Here is a 27,428-nt window from a genome sequence, read left to right as displayed (position 1 = left end):
AAAATCTCCCACACAAGGTGATGCTGCCATTAGATCCACTTTCAGTAGAAGTCAATGTGCAGGCCTCAGTCTCAGCGTATGCCACATATGCACTCTCCCACATGTGGAGAATAAGAGAGATGACTCATCTGACCAAAGCACTTTTTTTTCCTTCCCACAGTTTGTAGACCTGTGCCCGTGGCTTTTGCACCGCTGTGCCTTTATCTCGACTATAATCTCTCGATGTGCGACTGTTGACAGACTTTTTCTTAGCAGCCCGGTCTGATCACTTCATCTCTGCCTCCCGAGGCTCAGATTTTCTTTTGTGCTTCCTTTCATATCTTCTCTAATGCACAACAATCACAGCCATCAACTGCACTGCCTGTCACAATTTCCAATACCATTTATCGATGTATTTTCACACGGATCTAAAGGCTGCCGGGACAGAGCTGCAGTCTTTGGATTTAACATCCTGGCTCCTCTCTACTTATCAACCCTTTACCAAGGTTTCTTAGATTGGATATATATTTGTTGGGAATGTAATCAAACATACCTCATGCATTATAAAAGAATATATGTCTGCATGTGTCTCTGTAATAATACCTAAGCCACAAAAACATAATGAAATGAACCGACTCAGTATTTTTCATGCATGTAAAAGCATCATTAATTGCTGAATTGTCTAATTGACTCGTGTTGTGCACTAGTGTGAGAGGAGCTACATTCGTTATTCTCCCTTTGACTGGACAGGTTGAGCAGGCAGAGCGTGGCTCATCTTCATCCCGTGATTATTTGGTAATGTTTGGGTTCAGTGGTTGAACTGCTGGTGTGTGCTTTAATTAGTAACTCACATTCTGTTGAGCGAGTTGTTCAGCCATATATATATATGTGATAATTTCGACAAAAGGTGACTTAACTGATCCGTCCCTGTTGTGATTCACTACCAGTGTCAGACTGGCCATCTGGCGTACTGGGAATTTTTCCCGGTAGGTTTCTTTTAGAATTAAGCCAAAACGAAAAAAGAAAAGGTTCGGAAATAGTCACTGGGCCGTGGAGCTGATGGCGTGGCTGAAAACAGTCCGTCTGCGGCTCAGTTTAACCTGAGAAAGATTATTATTAATTCACCTATTATCGCACACAACATGGAGTCTATTTCACACACATCCTGCAATGTTCACATGCATTAGCATTGAAGACACATCTCAACCTACGGTGTATTGGCTGAAAAACTGTTTACTTCATAGAGATAGAAGAAAATATAGAGACTCATCCCTGCTGGGACATGGAGGTACATCTGTCTCTTAATAGATGAAATATTTACATCTACCATAGATATGAAGGTCTTTTATCGGTATAGTTGAATCACAGTGTGTGTGTGTGTGTGTGTAGGCATTGTAGGAATTTCCCATGAAGTTAAAAAAAAGAAAAAAAAGAAAAGGTGAACACTAAAACACGATCTCCGAGCCCCGCCGGCGTCTCTTTCATTCTGAATTCAGGCACTCACCTTCTTTAAGTAAATGTGCTAAACTGACAGATTAAATCACTGTTATTTTTCATCCACCCAGTTTGTTTTACAGCCGGAGAGCAAAATCAAACCATGAAACACCAAGGACACATTTAACACAGGAAGGATGAATCGCGTAGTCCGAGCTTGATCTCAAGCACTTGGATAAAAAGTGTGTGTATGTGTGTGAGAGACGGAGAGAGATATGTAAAAGTGTTGAAACTATGTGTGAAATGTGTGGAGATTGGACATGTGTCTGGAAAGGATTTGGGCGTGTTGAGCACAATGTTGTGTGTGTGTGTGTGTGTGTGTGCTGGCGGGGGAGAGTGTACCCTCACTGATACTTTGAGTCCGTGGCGATGCTACGCTTCCAGCAGGAACAGTAGCAGCTTAAACCACTTCTAAACCTCCCACACTCGCAGAGCACCGCCTGGCTACAAAGCATCTTTGTTCTCAGAGGAGACAATTCAAATCTCCAGCTCCGATTTCCCACGGATTTTCTAAATGTAGCTTTCGCGCCGTCTTTGGCAACAGTACACTTTTTTTTTTTGGTTGTTGTTCTTGTAAAGCTCAGCATGGCGATTATTGCAGCTAATTCCTCAAAAAGACATTTAAGGCAGGAAAAACATTTTTGACCAGTCGAGTAGACAGCGTGGAAGGACAAAAAAAAAAAAAGACGCCAACAGGTTTGCGGGCCTGCCTGCTGACGTGCATTGAGGTCTTTCAGCATGCGGGCAGCTTCCTAGGTTTCAGTCTGCATGGTGGTGTGTGTTTATGTGTGTGTGTGGAAGTGTCAATCAACAGAGAAGAGGAAATTTACCCCACTGGAACAACTGCGGCAACAAGCAGCTGGATCAACCGTTACAAGTCAAGGCCCAGCAGAGAAGAAAGACCACGGCTGCATGCAGACACAACCATCATACTCTGCTCGCACAGAGAGGCGAATCTCAAGGAAAACAGATGAGCGAAAACACAACAGAAGAAAGGCAAGGCACCCGGGTTTAGTAAGAGTTAGTGACATAAAACTGTGGTTCCAAATAAAGAACAGAGTGAATAATGCATAATAAAGAACATGGAGAAAAGCAAACCTGGGCAAACTGGCTCACACCAACTTGTTCCCCTTAGAAGAATTTGGAAACTGTCCAACAATCCCAACAGCATAGTTTTCCCCCCTCGCAGGGCCAAAGCGCTGGAACGAGGGCCTATTTTCACACGTATACGCCACGACTCACGCTGAGTCTGAGTTCTGCAAAGTTACAGTTTCCAGCTGGTTTTATCAATGCATGTTTCAATAAGAGTGGTTTCGACCTGGGCTTTAAAAACACCGGCCCTCGTCCTGCAATTTGGCCCCGCTGAGGAGAAAGGGTCACTGACAGGAAGTCGGCCGGCGACTCGGAAAACATTGAAATAAATCCAAAGCGATGATTGAGAGACGCCGGCATCCCTGCAGCCCTGATCCCAGCGTGTGTGCATGTGCGTGTGCGTGTGCGAGAGAAATGTATGTTTCTGTGCATGCATGTGTGCAAGTGCATCCCCCTGTTGGACCAGGGATGTTGTGCACATGTCTGTCAGTGTGTGTGTGTGTGTGTGTGTGTGTCCATTGTCACATGTGTAAGGGGAAACAGAAATGGTCTGCAGACACGCACAGAGTGAATTCCGTGTGGGTTTTCATGGACTCACCACTGACGAAGGTTGTGATCTGATGCCTGCTGGCTCCGTGTTTGTTTTTGACCTCGCAGATAAAAGTGGTGTTGACGGCGTCGTCCACTTTCCTCACCTCCAGCCTGTTGCCGTCCACCACAACCGTTTCTGGCAAAGGGCCCGAAGCGCTGTCGTGAAGGAAGGAAAGAGTCAAAAATAGAGACACAAATTGAAAAATGGAAGGAAGCAGGAAGAGGGTGGAATTGAAGAAATGAGAGATAACAAGAGGAAAAGGGGAGAAAAACAAAGGGCGGTGTGAGAAATTGAAAGTAGATGCAAGCAAATTCAGTAAGGAGGTCGCGCATCTTGAAATATTGGATGAAATAAGATCAAGCGAAAGAAAATCAAAAGGACAAATCGATGAGAGATGGGGCAAAGGAGATGGGAAAAGAAAAAAAAAAAAAAAAAGAGAGGAGAATGGGATAAGATGGAGCGAGATATGAAAGCCAAACAAGAAAACCAGCCAGTTTATAGATGCAATATTCAAAGGCGGCATTAATGTGAGAAAAATCACAGACACGTGAACAGCCGCTCCGTCTCCCTGCTCAATATTCATCAAGAGAAGCACGCACACACCGAACGGCGAGCCATCTGCCCATCAGGACGAGATGTTAAGAGCATTTGTGCTTATCAAAAATTTACTAAGACATTGTTATTGAAGCAGGCGAGGAGATTTTTTTTCGGCCCGTTTACGTTTTCCTTCTCAGAGGAAGGCGAAGGGGGGGGGGGGGGGGGGTGGCGGAGCGGCTGCACGGAGCGGCTGGCGGTGGCTCTTACGCGGTCCATGTGACGGTGGTGGGCGCCGGGTTGGCGTTGGCGAGGCAGAGCAGAGCGGCGTCAGAACGGCCAACGTACCAGTTGTTGTCGTAGCCCTCTATGGACACAGAGGGGGGATCTGAAAGATATGGGGGGGGATGGGGGGGTATTATTATTATTATTTTCATTTACTCTCATAAGATCAGCTAAAAGAAGAATATAATATTAAAATCTAAATCCTCATTCTTCACCTGTAAATAATGAATGAACCATTTCCATGTAAATCTCTTCTCAGGTTGTAACACACTGTTAGAGGCAGTAAAAAAAAAAAAAATGCACAGCTGCAGGAATATAGAGTAGTCAGGTTAAGCAGGGACTAAAGGGTGCAGTAAGGGATAGTGTTCAGTACTTCTCACCAGCTGATAAATCCCGTAGCATCTCACACAAAAGGAAGCAAGTCTGAAATAATGCTGAGTCAGCAAGCTGGAGAGTTTCGCCTCGAAGCCAACCGTTGAGTAGGTCAGATGTCTGAGTCGTGTGCTGGAGACACTGCTGCAGGTCTTTAAGATTCATCCACCAGCATTCTTCTGGTTTTTTTTTTTTTTTTTTCCTGCTCCGGCCGGCAGACGGAGGTCAGGAGACGGGGAAGACCGTCGTCCTCACCGGATTTGAAGGCTCACGCTCGCCTCCGGACGAGGACGAGTTCTCTTCACCTTACTCAGCAGCCAAAACAACAGGACTGTAACTTCAGCTCAAACTGTACATCTACTGGCTCAAAGAGGCGATTATGTAAGGGTTTGTTTTGGGAGCTGCTCTGAATTCTGCGATGCAGCCGTCACCGCCGTGGAAATGAAGCCGATCAGCAGCGCCAATCAGAGCTGGAGGCACTTTGAAATGTCTGGATGTTAACATTCACTGCAGGACCAGACTATATTGAACTAAATAAAGTTCAACTGGGAGTCAAATAAATAAAGTTAGAATTAGTGATTTCTCATCAGTGTATTGTCACTGAACAAATGCAGCAAATGGGATTTTAACCACTAAATCCTGGAAAAGTTGCTGCGAGACTAGCCAACTCTTTCTATTGCTACAGGATTGATATTTTAGAGGCAGGTTCGACAGCTATCTCCATTTTCTTACTACCAATTAAGCAGCACTCCTACCAAACACCTTATTGCAGTGCATTGTGTGTCCTGAAACTGTGGTATGTTGATTGTGCAGATGAACTGTGGGCAACATGAGATATCAGTGTGTGTCAATTACAATAACCTTTAATACCTTTAACAATAACCTTTAATAGCACATTTTGAGTTAATCTGCATGTTACTTCTATATTCCTGCCACCTGAAGAAAGTAAAATAGAGTTACATATTTTATAATAATGTAAAAAAAAACAAAAAAAACAATTGCTACTTACTTTTGCATGGGAGAATTAAGTCAAGCAAAAAAAGTGTGTATGTAAAGTAAAAAGAAGCGCAAAAATCTGCAGGTTAAAAAAACCAGAATAGGGAATAAGAAAAAGAAGGATTTGAGAAGCGGATATTTTGTTTGATGTGTGCGCGGAGAAAGACAGAGATGGAGGGTAAATCAGTGTGTGTGTGTGTGTGTGTGTGTGTGTGTGTGTGTGTGTGTGTGTGTGTGTGTGTGTGTGTGTGTGTGTGTGTGTGTGTTTATGTCTGTGTATTTTCCTCTTAGAGAGCAATGACCTATAAAAGCTGATCTGAGTAGCACAGCAGAAACGAGAGACGATCACTCACACATACGCAGAGAAGTGTTGCAGTGTGTGTGTGTGTGTGTGTGTGTGTGTGCATGCGTATTAGCTGTGAGTTTAGATTAAAGCTACAAAACGAATTCCCTCGCTGTTGTACAACTGCCACCATGTTGTGTTTGTCTGTTTGTGCCACACGACACTCCCATGTTCATCCACACACAAGCATCAAGTTGAGAAGCCAGATCGTACTTAAACGTTGATATTTGTACTTTTGCATCTATTTTCGAAGGCAGTGAAGATCATTTGACAACTTGACGTGCCGGAGATTCTCCTGGTCTGGGTATGAACCAAACAACTCACAAATAAATATATGCGCCTATATGTTTGTGGTGTTGTTTCCTCCAGCACTCTGACAGCGGCTTGATTGTATGACACCTGAATGTGTGTGTGCGTGTGTGTGTGTGTGTGTGTGCATCCACAAAGAGGAGATTATAAAAAGAAGCTGAACAAAGACAATCTGTTCCATCTTTGCTGTAAACGACAGCAAGGTCACACATTTGAGACGTCGCTGTCAGCATCCGTAAATCTGTTTTAAAGCCACAACAAATCGGTGTAATATTTTAATCTCATGCAAATTAGCATGGAACTTAATGGCTTAAAGGAAAGAGATGTGTGTGTGTGTGTGTGTGTGTGTGTGTGTGTGTGTGTGTGTGTGTGTGTGTGTGTGTGTGTGTGTGTGTGTGTGTGTGTGTGTGTGTGTGTGTGTGTGTGTGTGTGTGTGTGTGTGTGTGTGTGTGTGTGTGTGTGCACAGTTTGTAAACAGGCGTGTTTGCAATCTTCCCCTCTCCCTTGGGACCAGAGGTCAGAGAAGAAAAAGAGGAAAACTCTCTCAAGCGTGAGAAAACGTTTTGTGCAAGCCACTCTTTAAAGTTTGGACTGAGGTTTAACAATGTGAGTCACACCAAGAAATACATACAAGGTTGTAGATACAGAAGTCTGGGTGGATGCATTTGTTAGGATCTGCTTAGAAATTGAATTGGAACACAGTGACACTTACAGGCTGGACAGTTAATCCTACATTATGTTACAATGTGCTGTAAGGGTGAGCAGTGAAAAGTGTTTCAGCAAAAGGCTTGCTGTGTAGAACTGTATAAACGGGAATCATGAGACAAACAAACAAGAAGCAAATAACAGACAATAATTTCTGGAAATCAGATTGTCCGGTTGGTTTTGAAACGGCTACTGGAAAACACGCAGAGGCCACTCAGTGATGAAGCGGTTAGCATTCTTGTCTCACAGTGAACAGTCTCCGGTCTTTCTGTTGTGTTCTGTTGTTTTTGTTTTCCTGAATCAGATTAATGCTTAATGCCTGACGAGGACTCGAGGCCAGAACCAACTTCCTTTTGTTTGTGCCACCTCAAGAAAACAAACCAGGGTCTCCGTCCTGCTGCAGTGGGCGTCATTGACATGAAGCTGCTGCTTGCATGTCCTCTGCGTTGCATGTGTGGGTCGTGTGCAGGAACACCAACTAAATCTTTTGATATATGCATGCGTGTGTGCGTACATCAGCAGGGATTCATTGCAGCTCCACACGAGTCCTCGTTTTATCGGGCAGATATAGAAGATGAATGGACGGCCTTAAATATACCTGCCGTCTTTTTTGCCATACAGCCCCCATCCCCCCCCAACGCCCTTTGCATCCACCCATTCATATACACCTTCAGTTAGTGGTAAAGAGGCGGCGGGTGACTGTGTGAAAATAAAACCTGTCCCTGTGAGAAACTGATCTCTGCAGGCGGGCTGTCTTCACGTTTTTTTTCCCACCCAGCCAAGTTTCTTTATCTCCAGAGCCAAAGTCACCCATGTTTTATATTTAACAAGACATCGTTTTGAGAAACTCTCTATGATTTAAGACAATGTGTGCTTGTGTTCTTCCTTACACTCCACAGAGAGCTGGACCGAGTTGACCCACGGCCTCTCCTGCGTCCTCTGGTCCACCATGCACGTCACCTCCCTGCCGTTGTCCGCCGGCGTGGGGACCAGCCGGTACTCGCTGCGCACCGTCACCGTGCCGTCCGGCCCGCTTGTGGTGCTGGTGGAGTGATTGCCTCCGACCGACGCCAGCCACTTGATGGTGGCCGCAGGCTTGCCGTCCGCCGCCTCGCAGCGGGCCACCACCGCCGACTTGGTGCCGGCCTGGACGGTCACCACGTTGGCGGAGTTCCTGGGCTTTGCTGCAGGAGGAAGCAAAGGAGGATACAAAGGAGGTTAAAGATGGCGATTGGGAAGACAATCAAGGGCAGGGAGGAAGAGGGAAAAGGCACGATGGGAATCCGCGCCAACGGGACAAAGAGGAGAAAAAAGGGGGGGGCAAACGTGGCAGCGGAGACACAGAGATGACATTTATAAAGGGCGGTGACAGGAAGGAGACATCAAACGTGACACAGAGGGAAGAGAGAAGAGGGAGAAGGGCGGGGAGGAAGGAGGAGGAGGAGGTTCAATCAGTTTGTTGTGCATATTCACTGTGGCATCCAACTGTGGCTGTAATGAAATTCTGGGATGAGGAGACCCTCTGGTGTGACCCCAGGCCGGGCAACATCAGAGAAACACAAACAGAAAGTACAGACAGATCCCTGCAGGTGTTACAGTATCTAACGGAAGGAGTTACAAAGACTTAACGTGGTTAAATTAAGTTATCAGATGTTTCTTTTATGTCTCTTAAAATAGAGTACACACCCAAGGAACAAAAACACAAAACAAAAAAAACAACCCTCTTCTCTGTGAATAAACTTTTATCAAGTGTGAAATGACCTTCATCGCCCACTGACGTCGTCACTGATAATCTACCGACGTGGAAAATAAAGAAGTGATATGCCGACGTCGCTTTCCCTCCCAGTCACAGTGACTTTGTTAAATCACGCCGAGGCTCCATTAAGTGGCACTATCCCAGGAAAACACCCAATGCCCCCAAACTCTGAGACGCCATCACTCAATCTGTAAATGTCACCGGATTCCATCATTTTCTGTCATTGAACGTTGCAATTTTTTTTATTTAAATTTTTTTTTTTATTTTTATCATCCGAACTCTGAACATGGATCATCTTGTACTGCGAGATGTGATTTGGTAAATTTCCTCTAAATGCCTTTCAGACTCTTATGTGCCTGTAGGCGATGCACAAAGACGGTAATGGACGTACTGAAAGACTTTACTTATCTGAAAAAAAAAGTAGAGTGATTTCTGAAAACACTTTCTTTGCCAGTTCATTGCCTGCTGGTTTATTGTGGTTACTGTCGCCGGAGAAATTGGTTTGCTTGTGTGTTCTTTAGTGGATTTTATCTTTCCCCCCTCATTAAATGAGGTGAGAGGAAAGTCCTCACTCTTTCACTCTAATGGAGACACGGCGATGTTTATTTGTCTATTAATCTTTAAAATGGCAGTCAAACTGCACCACAGCTGAACAGGAGATTTAAAAAAAAATAAAAAGACGATACAGGTTCACGATGTATTAAATTGGCAAGACGTTGACGCCATGAAAAATATATCATCCAAAAACAAAACAAACCTATAAATTTGTGGTATGTCATTAACTTGCTCAGCAGCGTTAAACTGTGACTTTTGATCTATTAAACCTCAAGCTTTCAAGTTCCGGTAATGTCTGCATCTCGAACCGTAACGTCATAGTCGTGAAATCATACAACGGGCTTTCTTTCAAAAAATCATCATCGGTCCACATTAAGTTCTGCCTTTGTGAACTTTATGCAACAATAGTGAGCGGCTCCGACGGCGTTGACCTTTAAACAAAGCCATCGCGGTGAGAATGAAAGGAGCTAACCAAAGTTATTATTTTTTCCTCATCCGCTTTTATTCAGCCTCCTTCGTCGGTGTGCAAACTGCGATTGAAAACACGGAGTGTTTCCAGGCATGTATGAAGAACGAACCGACTGTATTTAGACACAATGTTCTTCAGCTCATCCAATTAAGAGGGAAAAAAAAACAAGCTGCCTGGAGTCGTTTTGCACCAATACCTGTGTGAAAGCGTCTCAGAACCGACAATAATGGTTTTCAAGTAACAAGACCATCATAGATTTGTGAAACAGCCGCTGCAGTTAATGACCATTTGAAAACCAGCTCGTTAAACGTTGAACCAGGGAAGTCGAACGGTTGAGCCACGGGACAAAACCACCTGAAGTGTTTTGAAACCACCAGAATCTGCTTGATGGTATTGCCAAGTGCAAAAACGTCAAGATATTTATTAAACCATTTCCTTTATGCATTCATTAAACCATCTTCTATTGCTAGTTTCAATCTAAAACACATCACTTTTGTATTTTTGTTCCAGAAAGGTTTTGTATTTTATATATACAGTATATAGTTTCATTTATATTGAAATAATGACAACATGCTGAAAGTTGCAGAAATATTGCGACACGAGAAGGCTTTTGAAAACAAGTGCTTGGAGAGAAACGCTGTGTTAAAGAATATATCTCAGTTCTCTTTAATGATGACGGTTTATTTGGCTGCACTTCTTCACATCGCTTGTCGAAGCCAATCATTGCAAATTGCACCACTGAACCAGAGTTTCACACATTCAAGGTCAAAACCTGACACCATGCACCACCAGGAACTTCTGTAAAAAAAAAAAAAAAAGTACAATAAACGTTTTCACTTGTTATTTTTTGACTTTGTCCTCAAGAGAAAGGCAGAGTTGTTGGTATACAGGCATTTGATTGGTCTGGGCCTTTTGAGATCAAATGGTCCCAGAACTGAAATGAGTTGAACACTTGTGCTCATTCAGGCCAAACAAGAGGACACGATGAGCTTCAGGAGTGCTTCATCCTACAGGAAACTGTAGCTAGAGGGAATAAGCTTGTTTTAACTTAGTTCTGGACAAGGAAAGTGTGGGCGGTGCTTTATATGTTAACATGAAAACACTGTATATTGACAGTCGGTGCTCGTTCTGGTCTGAGGATGCCGGTATGATTTTTCTTTATTTTTCACATGGCTTTGTGCCGGCTGTCACGTCTCATGTCTTCGATAACAACACGAAGCACATATCAAAAGTTGCATAGCTGCGGAGTAGATCGGCATGCCACGGATCAAACAATGGTGCATTTCACCATCTTCATGAATTCCTGAAGGACAGGTAAGATGGGATCAACCCACTGTGTGTTTACTTTAGTGAACAAATTATTAAGCCTAATTAAGACTTTGATGACTCTTTAATTTCTTATCACTATGCTTTAATTCTCATTATGCCGTTTTATCTTAGTCATTAATTTTTGTTTGTAGATAGAGGCCGACTGGGATGGCTCTACTTCGTTAATTGACTTCAAAGTTGATCTAAAATCCAGATTCAGGGAAACGTTCGAAAACATTTTGAAACCTTTACGTTGGGTTTGCGAGCGCCGACGACAACCCCGCGGGGAGGGGGGAGGAAACAAAGGGCAGGAAGAATCGATGGAGGCGAGATGGGCAAGAAATGAAGGAGATAAGTGAAGAGAAACCGGGACATCAACTGAGGAGTCGACACAGACGTAAGGAGTGAGAAAGAATGGCCGCGCACAAAGAGGACAGAGCAAAGCCGAGCGGCGAGAAGCCCGTCGGATTGATCTCCGAGCTTAAACGAGTCAGGAGTCTCCGTGCTGCTGATTCGTGACAATGCATTCAATTGAACCCGTCGCTGCTCCTTGTTCTGCTCTGAAGCATTCAAAGTGTGAGTAATACCATGGACAGTGGGAAGCCATGCTAATAGAGCTGGATAAAAACGATCCTCCTTCAACACACACGGCTTGTGTTTTCGTGCGTTTCTGGACGTTGCGTTGATTGACATTCATTCTCGACGGGCTTCGTCTTGATTTACACACCGAGTAATGGATGGATTCCGTTCCACACAGTAATGAAAACGCAGATGACTTGCATTCACACGTTTCATACAGAGTAACTTGCATCCACACCTGTCGACTTTGAAATCTTCAGCCCTCGCCTCACAATTTCTGAATTTTTCCTTGAGAAATTTTCAATATCCTTGCAGAGAAGTTCAAATACTGTGTTTTCAAATATCCTGTGGACATCTCATGGACTTACAATCATGTCCTGCTGATTCAGCGACAGCGGCTACTCGGCTCCCACTCAGTTCGGGGCCGTTTCTTAGTTTGTTTGCATCAGCATATTTCAACATTATTCGTTTTTTTATTTTATTTTACATATTCTTTTTTTTCCTGCTTCTTGGTCCAAAGGGGGTCGGCACCCTGGCGCCCTCCACTGGCCTGCTGCCTCTGCCTCCAACATTAACATAACCCTAAATTTAAATGCTAATTACTTTTGATGATTTGTCACCAAAATTAATCCAGAATAACACGACATACCGTCTCTGGAGTATTAACGGTTTGAAAAGCAAAACATGAGGGTGGGTTAGTGGAACGTTTCAAACCGAAAGCACGTGAAGTGTGTTTGGCTTCTGAAATAGAGAAATTAGAACGTTTAAAAAGTGATTACAATCAGTTGAAGTTATGCTCAGCACATGTTTTCATTTTGTGCTGCATTCTGATGAGAGCTGAATTTTTTTTATTGGAAATGCGATAGTGAGATAAACTTTCCCTCCCTCTCACAAGCAGTCAGAGATTTCACGACGCAGGATGTAATTTGCACTCCATAAACAGAGTTTAAAGTTCAATATTTAGAAGTGCTCGCCTTCCTTGAGAGAAACATTTGTCCCCGGAGTATCAGAGATTCCCAGGATGCCTCAGCCAGGCAGATGCATGCCCGAGCTTGAACTTGGGACTTCTCTGAGACTGTCTTTCTTTTCACCTTGGCACGAGTTGCTGAACAAGGACTTTGACTGGAATCGTGCCAGTTTGAATCGTTAAACAGGCTGAAATAACTGCCAGGCGCAAAGATTTGTAACCGAGTGTGGAGCTGGGTGGTGCCGAGTTAAGGTGGCATTCACACAAGACGGCTGATATCCGTCATCGTGAGTCCCAGGAAGCGAATCGCCGAAGCCCAGTACTGACACACATTATCACTTACATTTGACCCTCACTCGGTCACACGAACACAGAGATACAGTTGGCGCAATCTGGTATCGGGAACAACTTAACCTTCATGTTGTCAAGAACTGGGGAACAACATGTCAGATTAAAGCAGTCGCATCATTTGCACGAGCTTCCAGATTGCAATAATCTTGTTTTACTGCACAAGGACCTATCTAACCCATAAACTCCCTTTAAACAAGCAAACCTGACCCAGACAGTCTGATGCTGATCACAATCAACAGACTAAAACTCATAACCTTGTTAAAATTCAAATTCTTCTTCAGATTTCTGCTTTTAAAAGCTGCGGCTTTAAAAGCTTTGTTGGATGCCGCGAGCATGAATTGCGAACATAAGTCGCTCGTTTGCAAATGCAATGTGGGGGCAAGAAGAATGTAACCCTGATGTTGTCAAGAGATGAGAAATGCCAGAGCATAACAATCATTTTGCCAAAAATATGTATATTCTCTCGACGTGATGCACTTAGTCTGTGATTGTGCATGCAGTGTTTTTGTGTGAGGCTGGATAGAGGCCAGTGTGCAGACCACATCGAACTCTCCCACTGTTAAAATGTACCTATTCAACCCATTTACTGCCTCAAACCAAGCACTTCAGAACCAGAGTAATCTCCTTCTTGGAAGTTATTACCCTGTGCCGCTCTTGAACGGGCCCCACGCAGTCATCACATTTTACGATAATATGATCGGCCATGTTGGCTGGTAAAGATCAAGTTTTTTTTCTTAAAGCTGGAAATGAAAACATAATAAATCAATAGTTGCTAATGGAATCAGGTTGGCAGATGAGTTCAACTTGTTTTTGTCCTGAAGCGGGGGGGGGGGGGGGGGGGGGGGGGCTGGCAAAGCCAGACTGCATCCTTTCAAATAACAAGCCTCAAACCAGATGAGAAGTAGTCTGATGCAGTCAGTCCATGAATGTCAATATCTCACATGTGGGTGGATGCGAATGTGCTTCTGGACCACGTTGACCTTATTATCATTAAAACTAAGCAGTTTGACCTGTACACTCGTTTCAACCAAACTATTCTGACCCGATGCAGTCACTTTGAGTCGTCCGTGAAAAAAACAAACAAAAAAAAATGGTCGGAACAGCTTCAACAAACTAAAAGCTGGAAAATAGAAACATCAACTGGTAAATCCGGTGACTTCCTGAACTTTTGTTGGACGTGGCAAAAGAATACTTCAAGGACAATAATTGAAACAGCTTCTGCTCACACACAAAACGAGTCTGGAGAACCGATTTAAAAGCACTTGGCTGGTGGCACAAATCAAACTTTCCCCCCCTTCTCTCTTGCTCTCTAAACATGGATTTATTCACTGCTGTGCCCCAATGAGGGGCAGACGAGTGATATGTATTTTTCTACTTTGCTGCATGCTTTAGCCAAAAATCAATGAAAGCTTGTGAATGTTGTGAAGTTTTGAGGATTCATGTCTCACCAGCTGCCCAGGTTTGTAAACATCTTCTCTCAGCTTGAAACCCCACTACTGAATATTTCTAGTCATTATTGGAGAAACCATCTGTTTGGCTCTGCACCCCCCCCCCCCCCCCCCCCCCCCCCCGCCCCGCCCACTCCCCACTCCGATGTTAACGTTGCATGAATATTCAAGAAACAGCAATAAGCTACACGTATTGCGCTGCTTGTGTGTGATGTTTTGACATGTGACAACCCGTGATCGGCCCCACAAAACCGTTTAAAAACAGGAATTATTTCAGGCCTTCACACTTATTTAGTTAATTTATGCTTGAGAGCTCTAAGTGAAAAGGCTTGAATTACAATGATTTAATAATAATTTCTGTAAGCACTATTGTTATGCAGGAATTAAAAGCAGAAAACACTTAATTTTGACTTCTAAACGTGGCTCAGACGTGCCTGTGAAGACAAACTGCCATTTTAAAACAGTTTGTGCTGCTGCAGCTAACAGTATTCTGACTGATCTTGTGGGCAAATGTAAAATCTGATGCTCCCCGCCCCCCCACTTTTCAGTGTAACTTAACTAATCAGGTATAGGACATGGGAGCATGTTGCTGCAAGTCATCCGTCCATCCATTCACCCACCACACTGTACCAGGTGTTCATGTTTTCTATCAAGCATCTAATTGTGCTTAAACTGTAAACTCTGTTGCAGAAATGCTGTATAAGACAGAGCAGCACACGAACTGTGGGATCTGCCTTTGCTATTGTGGTGAATCTCCTGCACAGGTTAAGACAAATCAATCACGGAGGCCGCAGTGTGCTGTTCACAGAAGTTGTGTTTTCCGTGTTTGGACAGCAATGAGATTGGTGCATTTGAAAGACGCTGCACTCTGGCTGCACTCCTCATGAGGTGCCGGAGCTGATCTCTGCTCAACATGGAAAAGGCAGCGAGAGATAACCAGTCCATCACGGGGCAGAGAATCAGACAGTCTCACACACAGACCGTGTGTTTAGATCCACCCTAAAAGCAGGTTTTTGAAGTGCGGGAGGAAACGGAGTACCTGGGAAAGGATCACTCACACATAGGAGGAACATGAAAATGCACCAAGCTCAGCCTGGAACTGAGGATCGTCACACTGGAATGTGAGAAAAAACTCACCACTTCACCACTGGAGGGTCATGGTTCTCCATAGTCACTGAGCTTCAGTGTCTGGAAGATGGAAATTGGAGTTCTTTCTCGTCAATTGTAGTTGACAATCTTCTGAACACGTGAAGAACAACTATTAACAATGGATGGAGTTCACACGTGCAGTAGCATCATTTATGCTGTCAACATGGAGCCTGGACATTTTCAAAAAGTTGAATTTCCCCCTCTTTTCCACACAGACAGAGTCTAAGAGTTTTCCAAAAGTTCTTCCTTGGGAGCCGTTTTAAAAAAGCTTCAGTGACTCTGAGCACTTGAAACACTTGAAATCGTTGTGTAAACGGGGTCTTTAACAGCAGAAGTCAACATGTTTCAGTTTGATAAAGACGTGGTTTGTCAGACACAGTGACTGAACACTCTCCCAGCAGCCTGAACAAATCTATGATTCCTTTTTAACCTTTAGTCATTCTGGGGAAGCTTGCTTTGTATAAATGATTTCTTCAGTGCACGACCCCATTCTCAATTCAAATTTGCAGCTGGGAGCTGTCCGACGGCTACATCCTTGCTGCTGCTGGCCACTGCGCTGCAACTGGATGTATTAAGGTCATCAACACCAAAAAGAAAAAAAGAAAAAAAAGGGCTCCAAGGGAGAAGGGAGAATTTGTTCACCGTTGAACCACCTGCATTATTGAGTGAAAATACCAAAGGTTGCATGAAAACATGATTGAAAAGCAGGACTGTTCCAGGTTTAGGAAACATCTGATCAGCACAGTAGAAATGAGCAGAATCAGTTTATACTAATGTTCACAGACAGTTGTCATTAATTCACCAAACATTTAATTAGCAAGTAAGGTAATAAAGACATATGGAAGTTGAGAAGACTCGCAGAACTTGCAGTGAGTTCACACCAGAACAGTTTCCTCCTGCATTAATTGTTTCACACACACACGAAAGTAAAATGTCATACTAATGACTGAGAAAATCGCACTATTTTATTCATACCAACAGCAGTTCAAGGCGGCACAAGGTGGGAGCTGGAGCGCAAAGTGGTAATTCAACCTGGAGGAACAACCTCCACCAATCACTGCCCGTCTCATCCTCCTGTTCTACCAACCGGCAGAGCAGAAAGCCGCCACCTCTGACTTTTTCCTTTCCGCAGTCGCTCTGCTTGCTCACGTTGTTCAGTTGGGTTTCTCTCAGTTCAAAAAGAACAGAATCTCCGGCTCGCCCCAGGCCACCCTCTTCCTTGCCGCCACCAGTGTCCAGACTCTGGGGGGGGGGGGAACTAATCTGAGATCATTGCGACCATGCATCCATTACTCCAGTCCTCCGCCGGGCTCTGAGTGCCAAATAACTTCTTAAACCAATAAAGCTTTTTTCTGTTTGTGAGTGTTTTCAGGTTGAATTGATGTCTGTGATGGACCGACAAACTCTCCGGGACGGTTTTGCTTGGAGTCCGACTGTGTTTGGCTCCAGCTTCTACATCCCCGGTCTGGCTCGGTGATGGATGGGTAAGGTCGAAACTCACTTGGAGTTTGGACCAGATTTGCATTTCATATTAACGATATAGTGAGACATTAGTACAAGTACAATCGCAAATATGCAACTGGAGTTGAAAACAACTGCCTCACCCTCAACACATGCACGCACACACGCGCACTCACACACACACACACCCACACACACGCACACACACACACAGAGTCAGCCTGGGACTACCTGAAGAAAAGAAGCAATTAAAATAGCCTCAATGCACAGGGGTGCTGGTGCAGGTTCTTCCAGATGTTTAGAACAACCTACCAGCCAATCATCGTGAAAAAATGCACACCACAGTACCTGGGGAGGGGGGAGGTTGCGCTATCGGATAGATGAAGGGTTGACATGTTGAGTGCAGCTTGGAAGTCAAGAAGAGTGAAAATTGCCTTTCCCTTTGTTTGTACATGAAATACAGAATATTGTGTTTCTCTCCATGGTTGAAGGATCTACACTGAAGCATCAAGCCAATGCTTGTCGCTCAGTAGGAGCTTCACACGCTGTCCAGATTAATGATATTCATTACAACGCTGGCTTGTTGTTGTTGTTTTTTGTTTTTTTTCGTAAAAAAACAAAAAAAACAAAAACCTCTTTGCCAGAAGAAAAGCAGTGGGCTCCACTTCTGGAGGTCAACTCCACCACTGATGCCTTTCTGGCTGAAAGAAATGTTTTCAGAAGCTCCTCTCTAATCTGTCTTTTGTCGACTTGTGTTGTCTGTGGACTCCAGCCAGTGACCCCCCCCCCCCCCCCCCCCTCCAGTCTTATTTAACCTGTGCACATTTAAAATCTCCCTCTTCACATTCAAAACAGAAAGGACAGGTTTTCACCACGAGAGAGGAGAGCACTTGGAAAGAAGGCAAATGATTCAACTCGACTCTGACGCACCTGCATATGTGATTCTGTCCGGCTGGCCGCACTGTGCCCATTAAGATCCAGTATAATAGGCTGCCATCTACTGTGCATGGGCCCCACCCAAGACGATGAGAGATGAGATCACTCACTGCCAAGTACGTGATTCTTTATTCAAATCCCAATAAGTGGTAATAAGATTGGCTGGCTGGGGTGCTGTATCCAATAAGTTATAATACTATTGGCTTCCAGTATTATACATTCACACTGAAATACGTTGTGATATGACCGGGGTCCTGCTGGTTCTATACGCAACAGGTTGCAGTGGATCCAATAAGATTTAATGTGATTGGCCGATATGGATTCGACACACAAGGTAAAATACGACCGTTTCCGAGCGACTTCGAGGAACTTGGTGTGCCAAGTGCATTTCCACCGAGCAGACTGTCCGAGCGAGGCTTGGCTCTGCCTCAGCACCCGGAAAAAAGACGAGCCAGCGAGCTTTCCAGCAGGTATTTCCCGGTCTAACGCTGCTCCGTGCCAGCAAGTCGCAGTTTAGGAGGCTTAGCCCACATCCATCTGCAAGCCGGCCAGAATATCTCTGCATATTTCTCTGCAACACGGCCAACTTCTGCATCTCCTCTGAGCTTAGTTCTACGTGGAAGTTGCAACAGTGGGTTTTGATTGTTGTGTGCAGATTTACTAAAAAGAAGAAAGAAGAAAGAAAGATATACGGGGGGAAAAGAAATGACTTGCCCAGCTTGGAGGGCACATGAAAGGCTTCCTGTGAACTGTAATAGTTCCAACAACCGGGGTACTGACATGAACTCACTTTATTCTTTGGCTGCGTATTGTGTACTGTCCCCAATGGAACTTGCAGACCCTTTACAACATCCACATTTTTGACACCAACACATTAACTTCACAGTGTCACCCCACTTATTCTGCCAGTACGCATACAAAGCCTTTCAAAATCCAGAGAAAATCTGACTTTTTTTGATTTTCTTTTTATATATTGAGAACCAACACACGAAAGGCTCTGAAATTGAACCCGCTCGGTGTGAAAGGAAAAAATAAAGGGGGGGGGGCTTGAAACGTGAACCGCACGGAACGATAAATGGAAAGAACGGACAGATTGCTTTAAACAGCTCAGTCAGTACACTCACACTTTCAATTCAGAGTCCATCATCTCAGATTGTTCCTCCTCCTCCTCCTCCTCCTCCTCCCATTTCGACAGAAGCACTAAATGCATGAGGTCTTTATTGTATGAGCACCGATTCCATGGGGCCATTTCTATAATGTGAGCGTGGCCCTTTCATGAAACAATCAAGGGAACTGTTTTTCTCCACATTGAAGCGTGGAGCCTTCGCACTGCTGCTAAATGTGAAAAAAAAAAAAAAGACACCAGCATCTGACTCCTTTGTAAGCGGAGTGCAAACGGGAGGACATGTGGGTGGATGAATAACACCAGCTGCCTCCGATTACAAACAGGATGTGTCCCTCGCTAACAGCAGCTAAACATCCACTCACTTTCAAAAATCAGGACAGTGAGGTAACCTCAAGCCTTTCTCCAGATTTCACTTCTTGGCAAAGTTGCACGCGGCTTTGAAGCCCGCTTGATAACCCAGAACAATCGCTCACAGATATGTACAGTATCTTATGTCTGCTGAATTGCATATAACGTTTCATTTCATTAAAGACGCCCGACAATTTATACGATCACATTTTCTGCCCCCAAAAAAAGTTCCACAGTGAGCTATTAGCTGTTCCTGTTTTCAGTCTCATCATGAGTGAAATATTGCAATATTGAGGGGGGGAAAAAAATGGATTGAGGGGATTTTTATGAATTTGAGCACTAGTCATACTGAGCTGGAAAAAAAAAAAATCTAATGAATATCATGTATCTCATATCTGTGTTAATATTTGACTGTGTTACGAGTCGGAGAGGGAGTACATCTGAATGTAAAGTGCAGCAATAGGGCGTTAAGGGATTTGAAGTACCTTAACTGCCTCTGTGAGCCGTGTGTCAGAGCCACTGCTGCAGATTATACGGCTGACTATGTTCACAAACTCACCAAATTAGCAGTTAACCATAACTTCCCCCTTGTTGTTAAAACATCCATCTGTCTCTTTCACAATCTCTCCCCCTCACTTCCCCTCTGCAAACATCCCGGAGGCTCCACGAGGACGGAAAATAGGAAATCTGACAAAAGTCATGCACGTATACATGTGAATTTAAATGCCAGCGACATATTTGCAGCAGTACGACAATTGAATAAAATATTTTCATGACAACGCGGATGCGTTGCTTAAAAGATTAACGACAATTACCACAAAAACATCACTACACGATTACAGTAATCTTTCTCAACGAGAGGGGATGATTGATGAATTCTGTTTCATGTGACAAGAAAACTCAAACAATCTCTCGCCCTACAGGCCCCAGCAGACTCCCATCAGAACCCATAAGACCAAGAAGAAAAGTTGTGACGTCAGCCAGCTGCCGAAAAAAAAAAAAAGAAGCTTTTTCGGCGGGAGAGTTCACGCTTTGAACTCTTTCCACACAAATTTGAGCGTGTTAAATTCTGAGGATAATTTGAAAACACACAGAGCCCAATAATTTCACTTTTATAAGCTATTACTTCTGTTTTGGACTGAAGTTAGGTGCATAAATTGGACGCTGTCCAGCTGTGGTCTGATTGCCGCAACACAAAGCTAAGTTGATTTTATGTTGGTGACATTTTTTTTTTCTTCTAATTATCATTGCTAGAGTCCTCAACAAGTAATTAATGCAGCCATTCTCACCAAGCCGACGTGACACCAATTAAACTGAAAGTTTTAAGCATTCAAATATATCAGAGGGCGCAGCAGAGGTCGATCCTGAGGATGTCTTTGTTTACACAAATTACAGTGTATTACTGCGCAGCGGTGAACCTCTGCCACCGAACTCCACTCATGCTGAACTCCTCATCATGATAATACAAAGTACAACACAAAGTTAAGGAGGTGAGTCAATAAAGCAACAGATGAAAATTGACAAGCAAAAGGCCTTTCGGCTTCCGAACGACGTGCGGGAGGAGATGAGGAAGCGTTTTAAAGACCAACATTCATGCAATGTCATTATATTATTAAATATTTCCTCATTTAGCCCATTGATTTTTTTTTCTTCACATATCTGCTTCTCAATTATTTCTGTTTTGTTTTTTCCTATTCTCTTCAACCACTATATTTTCCTTGTCTGATTATTTCTTCTCCTTTTCTTTTTTAACTGCATTCTGAAAAACAAAAATCCACCATTACTGTTGTCAGTGTGTAATTGACCGACCCAGCTATTGAAAAAAAAAACCCCAACAACACTAAAATATCCAATTATTGCTTAAAAATACACTGTTTTCAAAAGAGATTTGTCTGTATAAGCTCTCACTTTTCTAAATACTTCTAACATTCTACATCTCAGTGTGATAACAGATTGTAGTAATGCTTCGATTGTAAATAAATATAGAAAAGAATACTCTGTAAATATTATGAACCAACATTGACGTGTAATACCACAAATGATAAATATAGATCCTTGATAATTAAATGGGATTCGGAGAAATTCAAATCAGATGAGTCTGTGTTGATTCACTGTTCCATCAAATTGTTGAAACTTTTTTTTGGGCGTCGTCATTATAATTGTAGTTGTACAATATTCTGCGCTAAACAAAAAGCAGTGACAGCTGTAATAAACACTCTCAGTTAATGAAATACAGCCGACCGCTCAACAATGACATCACATGGCATGAAGACACTTAACATGTAAAACTGCATCTGAATCACAATCTCTTCCAAGGCAATCTTTTTTTTTATAATTTTCTTTTTCAGTCGGTGTGTAACAGGCTATATACGCTGAGAATACTCGTCAAATGCTTTAAATTGCCTCTTCTTAGACCTTGGGTCCGGCGGGAGCTTCTTTTATAGCAGGCAGTGATAAGCAGATGGCCGGGGAGGCGCCTGTCAAGGCTGATGTAGCAGAAGAGCTTTTCAAAGCCCGTTTCAAGCACAGCTCTGTTTTGCAGGAATGTGGAAATACTTTTGACCTTTTGGTGCTTTAACCCTTCACATGTAAGCATGAAAGGCAGCCAGCCATATCTGAAATATGCAAATGACTTCTGTCAGAGTAACAAGGCTCACTCGCTGCACACTTCATGTCTTTCTACTCACCGAGCATGATAAGGGTTGTTGTCCCTTGTTCGTTTCCAGAAGGGTAGGTGGCATATTCACAGGTATAGCGACCAGCGTCCGACATCCTGAGATTAGAAATCCTAATGGATGGGTTCTCCAGATTGTTGTGCAGGAACACCACCCGGTCCTTGTAGGACAAGTTGGGGAAGCTCTGTCCATAAACCGGGTGGTAGACCGCAATGTTGTCCCTTTGCCCGTCGACGGGCTCCCATATCCAGGACACCTGACAGGAAGACAGAACCTGATGGTTAGACTCTGTTTCAGACGATCACCGTCTCGCACTGAAATAACATTAACATCTCTGGCTTCATTCTTATCGGAATAAGCTGCAAGCAGCTAAAAATGAGCAACTGCAGATCCTGTTCATCGTGATGTGATAGTTTTGAAAAGAAAAATCTGAAAAAGTTTACATGTTCAAGTTTGCATGAGCAGGAAAATCCAGAAAGCACTTGGAAAAAGTAAAAGGGAGAAATAGTCTTAAATCAAATGGCACCACAAAAATACATGTCCTGGGTTGAACGTACAAAATGACTAATTAACAATTGCTTGACATTAATGACATTTTTAATGTACCAGACGACATCATATTACTTTACATTAAGAAAAACTAAATTCATTGTTTGTGTAAAATCCAGAGAAACAAAGTTTGTTTTGGAGCGGTTACGACTGATCAAAAACATTGTATTGAATAGAGAAAATACCAACATCATTAACAATGTTGTGTAAATCAAGCGATATACAGTGTGAATATAACATTTTGCATGTTATTTATTTACTTCTACAGAAATTAGTCATATGCATCACAAACAAAGCTTTAATATTCAAAGTTAACAGTTTCATTGCGGTTTTATCATAAACTAACAAAAATGTGTTTCCATGCAAAATCAAAGTCCTTAAGTTTTCAAGTTTCAAATTCTGTATTTCCTAATTTGGAGTGTAATTTGTACTTTTTTTGTTTTTGAAAGACCGATTTCTAAATCCTGTAAATCACATCTGTGAATGTAGTTTTCTATAATTATGAAGGATACTTATAGTGATGAGCAGGTGGATGAGACATTTGGTAGATATAAGCTTTTTGTTTATTATTATACTTCATATTGTATACCACAATATCTTGGAGCGTTAATTACAATGAGTATTTCTAAATACAGTTGGTTGAAGCGTCTTGCTGTGTCACCCTCACACTTGAGGTGACGCTATTTCTCACAAAGACTCAAGAATCTCCTGAAAGAGCAACGTTGCAGCAGCTGCTGTGTTTTACCTGCTGACCACCGTGCCAAATGAGCCAAATGAGCAAAGGATGACACCTAATCACTGATTACTTTGAGAACCTGTCATGCATAATAACTGGAATATACATATACGGTGTGTATATATATATAGAGGCCATCGTTTCTCATATATCTGTAAATACTTTGTGCAATGTTTATTTTATGCAGCCTGTAATAATATCTCGCGCCAAGTGTCTGACTCAATTAAAGCTATCTGAGTGGGACGCGAAATAAATCACCGGTTTGTCTTGTAAACACTCTCAAGGATGTTGTTGCTATTTTTTTTTTAAATTTTTTTTAAAGAAGGTAATATGAAAGACTGTCATTTTACAGGCAGTTAGGCTTCTGATATGTGAACGATATATTGATATCTGCCGCGGCTGTGCGAGGCCTCGCCGCGAGGGGGAATACTCTGATGGTATATCAAATTGATTTAATTTCGCTCTGCAATTTTCAAGGAGACAGCCAATACAAACTGCGGGCGAAAGTGGTGCTCCAGGAAGGAGTGGGAATAAAGGGCATCAATACACATTTAGCAAACATCAATTAAATGTACGAAATGTGGAGGAGAAGGGAAGAAGGCGGGGAGCGCTGCAGGGGCATAGAGGCGACTATGGATTGTAAAGTCGACGTCTTCAAGAAATCAGTGGATGAGAATCTTTCTTCGGAGTGTGATCGTCAGGAAAATATCACAAAGGGCAATTTTAGCTGTGTGTAATTTCTGTCAGTGTTTTGTTTTGTTTTTTTTCCTTGGTGTTTTATTTTTCCATGTGAACAAATTACATATTGATTCCATCCACACCGGAGATGGGGACGGATCACGCGGGATCAAATTGAATTTGTCAACAGCTGGTAGCATTTTGCCGTCTTCTCCCCGACGTTTCAAAGGACAGAACAGTTCAGGTGGTGTCAGATATGTTGTGAATTGGGATTTTATAAAAAATAAATTGACTTTCAAATCATCAAAAGATCTCATTTTTGTTTTATTTGTTGCGCGCACTCGGGGCTGTCTGTTTATTTAAATCAAGTTAAAACGAAATGAGCCGCATGTGTGGAAAATTGAGTTAACCCCGAACATGACAGAGAATGAAATTAGTTTTTCCAAGTGTAACAAAATATTTAATGAAAACCTAGAAAAGACAATTTTTCACAGACGATTACTGAAATTCGCTCAACGTGATAATGATTGGTGTTGACAGTCTCTGGACATTCATAAGAGGCCGGTAAAAACCACATAATGGACGGACTTTTAAAGGAGTGTGAGGCTTCACTGGGTAATTTGTTCATCTGCAGTTTCATCCCGGCACACAGAGAGGACATAATGATTAAAGCTGAAGAAAAGACTGCAAGCGGGAGGAAGCAAATACCGTGCGTGCTTGTGCAGCTACAGAATGTCCTTGTTATCAACACACTGAATCTTCCTCAACATCAACTCAAAACTACACTGAGAATTATTCTGATAAAATTGTGTCCTACTAACAGATTAAGGGTCAAATCTAAAACTAATGCACCACGTGGAAAGATTTGGTCTCCTCTAGTTCTTGCATTGAATAGAATTATTATTGCCCAATGCTTACTTTGATGAATTATAGTGTGCTGGTGTGTACATATAGGTAGGCTATACAGTGTTTGCATGTTGTAAGGAGTCTGGTTTCTTCCCACAGTCCAAACGCATCAATTTTAAGGTTATTTGAGGACTTTGAAATTCCCCTTACATGTGAATTAGAGTGGATGCAATTTGCAATGGGACGGGCTGACGACCTGTCGAGGGTTTTTCTCAGGCGCCAAACATCAGATCCAGCTAAGTTAGATGAGGCTAAATCACGGACGGATGAAAGATTACCCCCATTTTCATCCATGAAAATGACAGCAACATTCAAAAAGGTCGACTTCCATCCATCCATACACAGACTGACACACACACACACAATCAGGGAATGTATTAAGAACAAGTAATTCAATCAACGCATGTACACTGTTGTACAGTGAAATTGAGTTATTTACATTGAAATTACTCGATTACTGTAATGAGCTCAGGGAGCATTTGGACATTGCCAGTCATCAGGAGCCAGTCGTCTGTGAAGGAAACTTTATTTACAATATATGTTCTTTTGAAATGTCAAGGCTTTACTCAAGAGGACTGTTGTCTGCCATTTAAATAGAAGTAATACGATACACTTATTGACGTCAGTCTATTCTTATGAAACAGTGAGTGAGACAGTTCATGACGTCTAAATGTCTGAGAGCAGAATAGTGTAGAATAGTATTGAAAAGAGAATCAGCGCCGGGAAGAAAGCTGAATATTCAAAAATGCTCTTGAATTTGAGAGTGTTTTCCCTTTGATAGGCTCAACGTGATGGTCATGAAATAAACCATCTCAGTGGATCACTGCAAAATAAAAATCTCCTGAACATGTGGCAGAAGAACTATAGTATTTACTGCTACATGTGCGCAGTAGCAGCAATTCTGCCATCGACAGGGACACAGTTCACAGGCCTGGAGTGTTTCCAGTAAGCTTTCTGCCGTCAACGTGGAGACGGAGACGGAGTCGGAGTGTTTTTCGAAAGGTTCGACTTTTGTGAGCCATTCACAAAATGTTGTGTTTTCAGGGTTCCGGGCTCCGTTGCCGTGTAAACAAACAACTAAAAAAACACAACAGGATGCAAGAAAGCTAATGGTGAGTTAAAAACATGACATCCAGAGCTGAGGAATGGATTGACGGTTGAGGATTACCGAGGACATAATAACAATAATACACCAGAATATACGTTTGTTTATTCATGGCTCACTTTTTGACAGAGGTGAGTTATACTCAGGTGTGACGATCATGCTGAAGCTTGAATGTGGTTTAATGAAGAAGGATAGAGTCGAATGTCTCAGAGGCCAACGAGGGAGACTTCTCCTCAAGTTAATGCAGTTCCCTCAACTCTTGTTTCTGAAATCCCACGAATATATGATCCTGACTCACCAGACAACGTGTTGCTCCGGCCATAAATCTCAAATGAGGGTTTATCATTACCCAGAGTGAAAAGCTGGTCCACTCCCAGTGTTTGTTTACTCTCCTGAGAATTTGCCGTGGGTCTGAAACACATCCTGGCAGATCTCTGCAGCACGGCTTTACTTTGACAGGGTGTTTTTTTTCCAGATTGAAATCTCTGGGATTTATTCACGAGGCTCTGTATCTGTGATCAAGTTCTGTTCCCCCTTAAAGTTTGATGTTGGGATCTTCTCGAGAGGGCCCAGATAATCCAGTGCCTGCAAAAGCTTCTTTCCAGTGATTTGACACTGAGAAAGCTCCTTAGTGAGCAGAAGAACCGTCGGACCTGTTCTGCCACTTATTTCTGCCGCGCTGCTCGCTGAGCAATCTTAAGCTGGAAATTGTTTTCTTAAGTGTTTGCAGTTACAGATGGTACAAGTCCAAACAAGAGACACCGCCAAACCTGCAGTTTGTGTTTTTATGTGCTTAATATTCCTGTCACATCCTTATAAAAAGCAAAAACCTGCATCAGGAGTATTTTTCCTTGAAACGTCTGACTTGGTCTTCGGACTGAAGGAATCTTAGGACCCAATAAAACGTATTTTACTTCAAATTAATGCCAATGTAGTTTACCACAATGTGAGTCCTACTTTTACATGTTTGGATTGTTCCGTGTTGTTTTCCCTCCACCGACCTGTGTGAGCTTGGTCAGGCCTCCTCCATCGATGAACTGGCAGCGGAGGTCGACAGACTCTGTGGGATACGCCTCCAGCTCCTCTGCAACTCGCACTTTCTGAGCCCAAACACCTGAAGGCAGGAGGAGAAGAGACCAGAGGTTACGCAAACCATCCACAAACTCTTTGATGTCTTTGTCTTCTCAACACGAAGGATAAATGACATCCTCAATGTAAACGGTTTAAAACAAGCGGTGCGTCGAAACGGAGTGAGAGAGACAGTGAGAGCGACGGGAGTCCGTGAGAGAAAGGAAACAAGTTCATTAAAGGGAAAGAGAAATGGGAATCATCAGTCTTTGATACGAAGCCCCGGGCGGTCCGAGCCAGCTTCCTTCAGATAGGCCTCGCTCATTACAAGTAAAGCTCGTCGACCAAGAGGCATCGCTATGGGGCGAGCCTCCAGGAACAACCTCAGCAGCTCGGCTACCTTTGATCCGTTTGCAATGCAACGGAAATCACCTGCAGGCCTTCGCTTCGGAATGAAAGGCTCAAGTCGGGGACAAGCGCCGTCTCTAAACAGCACTTGTTGACATGCGGGCTGTCATTTGGACAGGTGGAATGGATTCTGTTCATGTTTGCTCCTT

General features: G+C 43.1%; 1 protein-coding gene across 1 annotated transcript in view; it reads right to left on the bottom strand.

Annotated features, from left to right (window-relative positions):
- Positions 1–27,428, bottom strand: part of pvrl2l (PVR cell adhesion molecule related 2 like) — a gene marked incomplete at its 3' end in the record, with an annotated part of 186,580 nt that overhangs the window by 27,868 nt on the left and 131,284 nt on the right. Inside the window, exons 2-6 of the mRNA XM_080515828.1 lie at positions 26,805–26,917; positions 21,842–22,085; positions 7,592–7,885; positions 3,962–4,079; positions 3,164–3,312 (exon numbers count right to left, since the gene is read on the bottom strand). Of these exons, the coding sequence (XP_080371954.1) occupies positions 3,164–3,312; positions 3,962–4,079; positions 7,592–7,885; positions 21,842–22,085; positions 26,805–26,917 (918 nt within the window). The remainder of the gene's footprint in view (positions 1–3,163; positions 3,313–3,961; positions 4,080–7,591; positions 7,886–21,841; positions 22,086–26,804; positions 26,918–27,428) is intronic.

The sequence above is a fragment of the Blennius ocellaris genome (genome assembly GCF_963422515.1).
Source record: "Blennius ocellaris genome assembly, chromosome: 20".
Classification (NCBI taxonomy): domain Eukaryota; kingdom Metazoa; phylum Chordata; class Actinopteri; order Blenniiformes; family Blenniidae; genus Blennius; species Blennius ocellaris.
Note: the sequence above shows the minus strand (reverse complement) of the source record. Positions and strands in the feature narration are given on the sequence as shown.